We start from the raw sequence: 11,376 nt of genomic DNA, 5'->3' as shown, positions 1-11,376 counted from the left end.
TTTATTTTTGTAGATGTTTGCTGTTATTTTTTGTTCATATATATTAATTTTCAATTATGAGACGTTATAAGTATTTGCTGTTATTATTTTGTTATTAATTTTGATTCTTTTGTTGTAAAATTAGGTCTTTTTCTTTGTCATTACAAATCATTGTTTATATATATTGGTATTGTAGTTGGTATAGTTTTTACGTTCTAACTTTTTTATAAATTGATATTATTTCTTACGTTCTCATGTTAAGATTGAAATGTATATTAACATTCCAAATATAAACATAAGATGAAAATTAAGAATAAGATGTTAGAGCTAATGGGCCGACCACTCGACCCAACTTATTTCCTTCACAATTCTAATGACCCAACCCAATAAGTAAACAAATGTTGTCTTCATTTGTCCCTGCCTGAATTTAATTTTAACATTAAAAGCCCATATAAGTATAAACGAACCGAACAAGGTATCTTTCAAGTTTGTCCTTTAAGCTTTTATTGGACAAGTAACGATTCACGAATAGTTAACCGAACGAATTTTATGTTTATGTTCATTCATTAAGGAAATGAACTTGTTTGTAACAGTTTACGGACACAAACAAACAAACACAAACAATGTTTTATTTAAGCGGAGTAACTGATAATGGTTAGTGTCAACGATTCAGTCCGATTACCAAGTTTGTGTTGGTGTTCTATTAACACTCATATTCATATGTTAATTTTATGTATAAATTATCATATAATACCCATATGCTTTATAGTTGATTATTTTTTGTTAGATGTATATGATAAGATTTAATAGTCATTAAAAATATTAAAAACCTTTAATGAATAAACGTAAACAAACATACAATAACGAACATAAATGGATTACCAAACGCGCATTAGCATGGCCTTTGTTTTTGTTCATTCATTTAGTTAATCAAACAATACTTCTTGCTCACGTCAAATCATTTATTAAATAAATGAACAAAAATGAAATTCCCACCATACAACCCATTAATAATTCATCGAACGTTCAATTCGTTTACACCACAACACACTAGAGGTGCATAATTCGGGTTTTTCAAATACCCGATTTCGGGTATGGAACCGGGGTCGGGTATGACCGGGTATTGAAAAATCGGGTATTGGAAATACCCAGGTCGGGTTCGGGTCCGGATATTGCTTCTAAAAACCGTACCTATGTATCGGTTTGGGACGAGTATAGAACCAGGTATTTGAATACCCTATATTTTTGGGTTTTTAACGGGTTTTTCCTGGTATTATTCGGGTATAGATTGAATTTTTAAATGGGTTGCACTTTTTAGGGGTATTTTTCAGGTATTTTCAGATATTTTTCGGGTATTTGAAAAACCCGATTTGGGGTATTGGAAAAACCTGGTTTCAGGTATGGAACTGGTTCTGGTTTTCGGGTATTGCCGGGTATAAATCGGGTCCGATTCGGGTACGGGTTTTGGTACTAAAATGCACATTCTATCCGTACCTTACGGGTAGGGTCGGATACAGATATTAAAAACCTGTGTATAAAGAAAACCGGTTTCATTTTTTTTTGGGGGCCCGTTTTTTTTTTCACTAGCAAGCCCATTGAAATCACAAGATAAGGAGACAATAATAATCCCTAGGATAACGCAAACAAATTGGTTCCATTTCCAACTTCCAACATCCAATCTGGACAACAATTTCATATGATAAACAAGACCAATGTCCCTTCTTCCATTTGCAGCCTTCATAACCTGCAAAGCCCCCATTAACAAATTCACTCTAAACCCCAACTCACCAAAACCCTTCAAAAACCCACCTTTTCCCACAAAACACTCAATCTTTCGAAACACCCATGTCTTCAATTGCTCCAACAATGACCTAATTGACGAATTCACCAACACCCATCAAACCGAAAATCAAGAAAACGAAATTGAAGAGCTGGGATTGCTGGGTAAACCATCACCAATGCCTGTTAATGTACCCGACCCCGACCCCGAAATCGAATACAATAAGCCCGATAAAGATGAAGCCTTGGAGCCCTTTTATAAGTTCTTTAGAGATGGTAAATCTGTAGAAGAAGTTAGTGATTCAGAAGATGTAATTGAGGATAGTTTAGTTGATGAAAATGAGGATAAGATGGTTTCTGTAGAGTATTATGACCCGCAACCGGGTGATTATGTTGTCGGTGTGGTGGTTTCCGGGAACGAGTATAAGCTCGATGTTAATATCGGTGCGGATTTGTTGGCGACAATGTTAATGAAAGAGATGCTTCCTTTGTATGATAAGGAGTTGGATTCTTTGTTGTGTGATTTTGAGGATAATGGGGAAGAGTTTATGGTGAATGGGAAGATGGGAATTGTGAGAAACGAGGAGGCGTTAAGTGGCGGTCTGATGCCAGGGAAGCCGGTTGTTGAGCACGGGACGGTTTTGTTTGCTGAAGTTTTGGGTAGGACTCTTAGTGGTAGACCGTTAATTTCCATGCGTCGGTTGTTTCGCAAATTGGCCTGGCATCGAGTGTGGCAGGTTTTTTTCTCATTTCTTTAAGCTTTTTGATGAAGTTGTGAAAAAAAAAAGGATTTTGAAATTTTGATAAATTTTTGTTAGTGAGTTCTTAATTAGCTAAATGACATTACTTTCTTGACTAGTGATGGTTTTGGTATGTGTAAGCGTAATATTAGATAGACATGTAACTTTTTATTAAGCCTTTTTGTGCTTCTTGGATCAATAAATTCTATGTGTGTGCACCGTAAAACATCTATAACTTGTATGATACATGCGAACTCATGCTAGTCACTTTTGTATGAAAATCAAGGTTTTATTTTTGTTATGCACAACGCACTTGATTTTTTTTGTTGATATAGTTGCACTAAGATCATGGTTCCTGCAGATTAAGCAATTTAATGAACCAATAGAGGTTAAAATTACAGAGTGGAATACTGGCGGTCTTCTCACAAGAATTGAGGTTTAGCTCTAATTATCTTGACTTTCTCAACACTGTATTTATTTTTTAGGAATTTTTATTTTAAGAGTTTTGATTTTTGTAGGGATTACGTGCTTTTCTTCCTAAAGTTGAACTCGTCAATCGTGTTAATAACTTCACCGAGTTGAAAGAAAATGTAAGTTACTTCACTATTTGGAGGTTATTAGCAAATATTCAAATTATTTGGCAGTTATTGATGGGAATTGTTGATAAGTGTAGGTGGGACGTCGCATGTATGTTCAAATTACTCGAATAAGCGAGGATACAAACGACTTGATTCTTAGTCAAAAGGAAGCCTGGGTCGGTCTTTTTCTCTTTTTCTTACATCATCAGGAGTTTACCATCTCTTTTCGTTAAATTTTATATTTTTACCACATTATATTTTTATTTCCAGAATTAATTTAAAAAGTGTTTTTCTATTGTAGGGTTAATACCGTACAACACTAAGATGCCTTTTAGTTTGCAAAAAAAAAAGACCCTAAATTTGTTTAAAATGGCATAAAATGTTTGTTTTTTATGGTATTACCCCTTTATTATAGTCTTAATAGCGTTTCTAATGAGATTATTCTGCTTAATATTGTTACATATGTCAATAATATCTAGAATGTGTAACATTTACAGAATACAATGCATCTTAAAGAAGGAACACTTTTAGAAGGAACAGTGAGGAAAATATTTCCTTATGGTGCTCAAATAAGGATCGGTGAAAGTAATCGAAGGTGATTATATAATATCAAAATACAACTTTTTGACTTTGATTTATTTCTTCATGTTTCTCATTAGCTGTTCTTATATTATTTCAGTGGATTGTTGCATATATCTAATATCACTCGAGGAGAACTTGATACCGTCACTGATGCACTAGCGCTTGATGAAAAAGTCAAAGTTTTGGTCGTGAAATCATTGTTCCCTGACAAAATCTCCCTCAGGTTAAATGACCAAACTACCCTTTGTCCCTTTCGTACAAGTGTATTAAGTTTTTTTCTTAGCATAATGTTTATTAATCTTTGATCTTGTGAAGCAGTACTGCAGAGCTTGAGAGTGAACCGGGCTTGTTCCTGTCAAACAAGGAGGTAGTTTATATCTTTCTTTTTTTTTTTAACCAAAATGCCCTTTTCTCGATAATTTAAGGTTGTTTTTATTATGCAGAAAGTATTTTCAGAAGCTGCAGAAATGGCAAAGAAGTACAGGCAAAAGATTCCACCCGTTTCACCTACTCGAAAGTCAGAACAACCTTCATTGGACACCTTGCCCTTCATTGATGAAGAAAATATGTACGCAAATTGGAAGTGGTTCAAATTTGAACGAGAAGACGTATTAAAATGACAATTTTACCCTTGGATGACACACAAAAGAAAAACCAAATATTTCAACAGTGTAGGAAAGCATCTATTGATTGTATCATGAAGAGGTTACTTGTATGTTTGTATATGTCAGATTCTGTATCGAGTGCCCCTTAAACAAGAAATTAGAGGTCGTGTTGTTTGTAGTGTCCCGGGAGCATGGCAATGTAGTTAGAGATGCAGTTTATTGGGATTGAACTTTAAGGTGTTGTTTGTTTTTCAGAGGTAAAATGTCAGAAGACTGCGAAACCACGTCTGCCAACATCTGTAGCAGAAGAGGTGGACTAAAACTCTGCAGTCTGCAACAAGAAGACTGTTTGTTTTTTAACATCTGCAGACTGCTAAAATAAGCTGAAATTTAAATAAACTGAAATATAAATAAAAAAGGTCTTCAACATCAAAATTTAAATAATAGTCAACAACACTGAAATAATATTCATAATACCACAAACATTTTTTAAATCATTTATTCCGTATTTTGCATTAACTGCTCAGCAATTTCATCTCTTAACTGAGTTATATATTCCCGATCTGATGCAGTGCCAAGTGCTTCAACCTCGTCTTCATCAGCATCAATTTGCCCACGACTATTTCCAATCGACACATTGGGTTGATCGTATTGTGTAAACAACTCATCGTCCAAACCTTGTTTCCTAATAAAATTATGTAGTGCGAAACATGCAACGGTAACGTTCCTTTGTGTTTCCAATGGAAATGGTGCCATCCTCTTCAATATAGGGAATCTTGCTTTCAAGACACCAAAAGCACGCTCAATGACGTTTCGAAGTTTTGCATGTGCATGATTAAATTTTTCTTTATTGGTTAACGCACGTCTCCGACGAAAATCTCCAAGCCAATACCTCACATTACGATATGGAGCCATAAATCCTCGTATGTGTGCATACGCGGCGTCACAAAGATAGTATTTCTCTGTAAATATTTTCAATTAATTACAATATTAAACTAACATAGAAATAATTAACAAACAATAAAAATACCTGATGGTGGAAATGGGAATGGCGCGTGTGGATCTAATAATGCCTCTGATAATATTCTAGAATCATGTGCTACCCCTTCCCATCCGGCCACAAGAAAAGTAAAAATCATGTTAAAATCACAAATTGCTAATACGTTTTGATAACAATCACCCTTTCCCCTTCCTCTATATAAATCTTGTTGCCTAGTAGGAACAACAGCATGTATCAAGGTCCCATCAAGTGCACCAACCGCTCCTTTAAAAATCTTTCGTAGCCTCTTGTTATGTCCCGGAATGTTTGGATTCGGATTGAAAGAAGTTGGTACTATCATATCTTTGGCGAAAAGCATCATTTTATCCAACACTTCATGAAAGAATTTATGAATTGTTTGCTTTGAGTGTTGAAATCTACGCTTGATAACCACGTAACGTTGGTTATGGCCGATTATCATCAAAAACATAGCCATCTTTTCCTCAACCGAAACATGTTTACTATCCTTTAACGAATAATTTGTTCTAAAATGTGCACATAGTCGAACAAATGATTCACGGGACATGCGTAACAATTCAATGCATTGTTTGGGATTTCCTTGCAATAACTCTAACGTGTATTTATGTCCCGTCATTAACGAATCATTGTCTCGTTTTCGTTTCAAACCCCTCTTCCAAAAAAAGCGGATATAGAAGTACATAACAACTACCAGAAGTATTTTCTCATCATTATTCATTATGAACTTGTTAATAAAACATAAACAACCATGTCATAAAGCATAAACAACCATTATCATAAAGCATAAACAACCATGTCACCTAGCCATAAAATAACATACAATGTGTTAAACTTAACCAAAAAGCATAGAATGTTTTCAACATAACTAAAAAACATACACAAAAAACAAATAATGTTTTCAACAAAACAAAAACTACTTCAAAAGTCCTAAATTTTTAGCCGTCATCTCGATCCACCCTTTTAACACGACGGGAACATTTGGCAATGCCATCCACGCCTCTCTCATGTCCGTGGACATTCCAAAAATATGAAAAGCAACCAAATATAGAGGGTCCGTCGGCTCTAACCCAACCAAACTTAACTTCTCAGAACACTCAAAAACTGTTGTAACTACCGGGCGTTTTTTTTCAGGTTTTTCCCTAGTCAAATGTAACAAAGCATTTTTCATGTGAAGTGCTAAATCCTCAAAAGTGACAGATGATGATGGTTTTGAGGTTTTAGCCCTTTTGGGGGTAGGCTCAGGAGTAGGCTCAAAAGTAGGCTCAAAAGTAGGCTCGGTAGTAGGCCCGGTAGTAGGCCCGGTACAGGCATCATCTTCTGTGTTGTCTATAATCATCAGTTGTTGGACCGATTGGAGCCGATGACAAGAGGATGATCCAACCACTGATGTTTGGGTTGAGGTCCACTTGCGATTCCCCGTGGCAATGTTCTCATCAAACAGTTGTGCATGAAGTTCAGGAAATGCTAATGGAGTTGTTTTTAAGGATGCCGCTTTCGAATGCCCCTAAAAAAATAATGGTAGATGTTAAAAAATAAACTAGGGGTGGACTTTAAGGTAGAGGTAGATGTTAAAAAATAAAAATATATGAACATACCTTCTTAAAGTCTTCCCATTCCTCGTTCGTTAAGGTAAAGGTATTTGTTTGAGGGTTGTAGATGTTGTCGGTTTTGTTTTTCAAATACAACCATCCTATGTATTTGGCTTTAAGATTATCATAGGCGTTTTTGACTTTTTTTTGACTCAAATCCAATCCAAACTTTTCCTTAAGAACCCGTATTACCTTAGCCCACGATTCTTTGTGCAAACTCAACCCTTTTTTACCCACAACGTTTTTCTCTTCAATGCATGTTTCTAATAAACATTTTATTTGCTCATTCGACCAATGTTGTTTCTCTACCATTTTTATGATCAACTAACAAGAAACAACAATTCTATTAAAACAACAATTCTGTTAAAAAAAACCCATTTTGACTCTTCAAAAAAGTTATTAAATGATTAGTAGCTAAAATCTGTCTTTATGTTAGCAAATGTCAAAACAGAGCAACCTTTCCCCAAGTATTCTCAATGTTTATTTTAGCATCTCATTCCACTTTTTGACCTAGAGATCAGTAAACAAATTCATTCACAGAATCACAGATAATGCATGTCAAGAAACATTACAACCTCACACATCCGAAAAAATAAAGGAACCAAATTCAACACCAACATTATCATTTAGTATTATACATCTTTAACACAGGTTACAGATATTAACTCAATTCATCACAAAATGTGAAGTCACAAAGCTTGATGCAACCTACAAAGTGATAACTTTATCATCCAACGAAACACAAAAAGAACATTTCCAGCAGCAAACAAATTCATCCTCAACCAAACTAATGCATGTCAAGAACCACATTCAAATGTATAATTCATTCATTAACTCAAGATATTCAAGTAAAACAAGCATTATGTATACATTCGAAGAAAATCATCCTCCCACTATATAAATACAACCTATAAAGTGATAACTTATCATCCAACAAAAATCTTAAGTCACAAAGCATCATCACTACAACAAAAAATAATATGAAAAAATTCATTCACAGATAACGCAAGTACTTCAATTCAGAAACCACTTCATCCTCAGCCAAACTAATGCATGCCAAGAACCACATTTAAACAACCACATTTAAACGTTAACGCAAATTAACACCAGCATTATCATTTCACCACCAATATTATCATTTCAGTATTATAGATTTCTAACACAGATGACAGTTATTAACTCATTTCATCACAAATTGTGAAGTCACAATGCATCATCAATATCATAAAACACAGTATCCAACAGCAAACAATTCAACCACAGATAATGCAAGTATTTCAATTCCGAAACCATTTAAACTATAATGCAAATTCAACACTAACATTCTCATTTCAGCATTATAAGTTGTTATTTAACACAGATGACAATCATTTCATCAAAATAAGTTTTAAAATTTTATATCATCAATATATTTAAGTCAATAGAGTCAACATGCAGCTCTGTATTAGATTGCAGAAGTAATACTTAATTAATTAACAGTCCAACAACCGAACCGAAACCGATCGTAACCGCGTATTATGTATACCTGACACAGACTTAAATCCGAGGCCCAGGAAACTCGTTTGGATTTCTGCAGCCCTCGCATGTTTAGAAATTAATCAAATCAAATATTAACAGTTTGGATTAGCGAAATTGATCTGGTTAATCGATTGAAATTAGACCGCGTGTATGAAAATAACGAGTAGAAAACCCTAATTATAGTTACGTTCTAAAACCCTAGGTTGAGTAACGTGTTGATGAAGGTTCGTTCGTTTTAGCGAAATGGAATGTGAAATCGGTTAAGGATTTGGAACGATGATCTGGTTATGGTGGATTTGGATCGAACGGTGGCGGTGGTGGCCGACGGTTGTGGCGGACGGTGGTGGCGATAGGCAGAAGCTAGGTAATATATAATAAATAATAATTATTATAATAATATTAATATGAGATGAAAATTGAAAAGACAGATGTCGTACAACACTAAAATGAAAAGAATAGAAAGAAAGCATACCTTCAAGAAGATGCCGGCTTGGTGAGTGGAGCGGACGGCGGCCGGCGGTGTGGAGGTAGCCGGCTTGGTGAGTGGAGCGGACGGCGGCAGTGGAGAGGAGGAGGAGTGGTTAGGGTTAGGAGGAGGATGATGATCGGTCTGGGAGAAGAGGTTAAAGAAGTAATAATACCAACACTTCTGGGAGAAGAGGGCGCGCAGACGTTTTTTAATGAAACGTCTTCGAAAAAACAAACACACTGCAGAGCCTAACGTCTGCGCGCCCTCTTCTCAGTGCAGACAAAAGAGGTGGAGAAGTGCTTCTGAGGAAAAACAAACAGCACCTAAGTTATTAGTTCACATACTTTTTTTTTGTTATTTTCTAGTTCTCTTATAGATTGAATATCCTCCCTCATCTTTGTTACCTGATGAGACCATTGTAAGTTCGAGTGCTGGTTTTCCTAACATTTAGTAATCAAATTCTATATTAGGAAAACAGTTTTTTAAAAAGAAGAAATTCTATATTGATTTGAGTCATAATTGAAGTGGAAAGAAGAAAAGATCAAAAATGGGCCAGTAACAATAGTTTTTAAGATTTTGTTTTGCTGATGATGTCTTATAGTGAATCCAATAAATAGCTTTGAATTCTGCATTTTTGTTAATTAAAATATTAGTTTGGGAGCTTGCAATGAACATCTTTGAAGATTCTTCTTGTGTGTGTGTTATTTTTTTATTTTTTTTTTTATTTTTTTTTAATTTAAAGACATATGCTGCTTTCATATTAAAGCGAGTATTTTTTTTTTCTGAACAACAAATTTTTCCTCTTACTCTAGTCTACACCAACAATACAGTGAATACACAACCCTGACCAGATTTGAACCTATGACCTCCCCTTTAAGAGGCACGCCTCTCTACTAAGCGGGCTAGAGACCGAGTATTTAAGAATCAGATTTGCAATTTGTGTTTGTTAATGATAATAATAAACTTTTATGAAAGCATGCTGCTTTATAGTTAGTTTGCATGGAAACTGAAGAGGTAGGTCCCAGCAGAGCCCAGTTGGACCTGCAAGACTCACCTTGAAGAAGGACGTTTGCGCAAGGACCAACTGGTTCCGCAGGACTCACCATGCTCAGAGATGAAGACCTTACGCGCAGTACGCCAGCTGTTCACGCAGGGAAAGCCTCCCAATGGTGAAGTACCCCGCCTGTCCCCGCAGCTGCGGATACAAGCCATCAGGGAAGGCTACCCGCACTAATAGCAAGGCTACACGCACAAGGCACTAACTCAATAATTCAGTTTCACCTGAAGGAATGAGCAAGGCGGGAATACTCCCGCCCGAATGAGCCAGTCCGTATGCTTCTGGAAGATCTTTTGTACTATACCTGCCAAGGTATGGACAAAATAGACAAGATCTGACCAAAGCAGCCCATGAACCAATCACAGGGTGACAGCTCACCGACAAACAGTGCGAGGAGCATGCTCTAGTACTGTTTGTCACTATTAGCCGCTGCCTACTCACCAACCCTTGTCGTGGCACGCACATAGCATGCAGTTGGTGGAAAATGAATAGTACACAGCCGGCCTGGTCACTATCAGCCGCTGCCTACCCACCAACCAGCATGGCACGTGCGTAGCCCGTAGTTGGTAGAACAGGAATATTATACAACTGGCTGTACCTGCTTGGAAACCTACATTCGGCTATAAATACTCCAACACCTTGGAACGGTATCATCATCTGGTATTTTACCTTCACTAGCTATTTCTCTCAATATACACTTATATTCAAAGCAATCTAGTCTGATTCTCACGCCGGAGGGTGGTCACAAGGAGGAACCCCCCCTTCTCAGTGACGAGCTCACGGTGTCTGTTTTGCAGGTCATCTGAAGAACATCCTTCTTTGCCGGACCTAACCCTCGTTGGAAACATTACTTAACCCCCAGATTATCCATAATCTACTCGGGGTCGCTTAGTGTTTCTTCAGAAACCAAATTGGGGTTTCTAAAATCTTGCAGTGTGTTCTTGATTTCCCAAGATTCTTAAGTCTTAACCCAACAGAGTTTATCAAGTCTGGTTTAGTTTGTTTATTTATTTTTTTTACTTTCTGAAACCAGAAATTACAGTTCGGTTTCAGTTATACCTTGTTCCAAGGCCAAATAGCACCGTAGCAAGTTGAACGGTGGCAAACCGCATAAAAGCCAGAACCAACTTGTCTGCTATTGGATTTATGGATGAAATTCATTATTTTGGGTCAAAAGTTTCAAGCACAAACTTACTACTAAATGGTTAACAAAACTCAGGACAAAAGTTTAAAACCAAGATTCATTATTCATTACTTTTTTTCCACTTGGCTAGTTGAGTGCGATAGCTCTTGTAATTCGTCGTCAACATTGAACGCCACTTCATCATTTGTGTTTTCTAGATTGACATTGATGGTTGTATGTGCATCCGGAGATGATATGATCTAGTCTCTCGAAGTTGAAGTCTTCTTCCTCTTTGATTGAATCGGTTTGGCCCATTTTGGCTCACGTTTAACAACATCC

At 36.3% G+C, this 11,376-nt stretch overlaps 2 protein-coding genes across 2 annotated transcripts; one reads left to right on the top strand and one right to left on the bottom strand.

Annotated features, from left to right (window-relative positions):
* Positions 1 to 1,754: 1,754 nt before the first annotated feature.
* On the top strand, positions 1,755 to 4,483 carry LOC143581889 (protein PIGMENT DEFECTIVE 338, chloroplastic-like). The gene is made up of 8 exons (XM_077064572.1): positions 1,755 to 2,495; positions 2,860 to 2,934; positions 3,017 to 3,088; positions 3,172 to 3,252; positions 3,574 to 3,671; positions 3,756 to 3,881; positions 3,977 to 4,025; positions 4,102 to 4,483. The coding sequence occupies exons 1-8, from the start codon at positions 1,938 to 1,940 to the stop codon at positions 4,276 to 4,278; spliced, it is 1,236 nt and encodes a 411-aa protein (XP_076920687.1). The 5' UTR covers positions 1,755 to 1,937; the 3' UTR covers positions 4,279 to 4,483.
* Positions 4,484 to 4,761: 278 nt separating this feature from the next.
* LOC143581893 (uncharacterized) lies at positions 4,762 to 5,738 on the bottom strand. Its single transcript, XM_077064575.1, has 2 exons — positions 5,294 to 5,738; positions 4,762 to 5,225 (listed from the first exon to the last, which is right to left on the bottom strand). The coding sequence occupies exons 1-2, from the start codon at positions 5,736 to 5,738 to the stop codon at positions 4,762 to 4,764; spliced, it is 909 nt and encodes a 302-aa protein (XP_076920690.1).
* Between the last annotated feature and the right edge of the window lie 5,638 nt (positions 5,739 to 11,376).

This window comes from Bidens hawaiensis, unplaced genomic scaffold, assembly GCF_021521415.1.
Source record: "Bidens hawaiensis isolate Kalapana, Puna unplaced genomic scaffold, B.hawaiensis_p1.1 tig00031215_1, whole genome shotgun sequence".
In the NCBI taxonomy this organism is placed as follows: Eukaryota; Viridiplantae; Streptophyta; class Magnoliopsida; order Asterales; family Asteraceae; genus Bidens; species Bidens hawaiensis.
Note: the sequence above shows the minus strand (reverse complement) of the source record. Positions and strands in the feature narration are given on the sequence as shown.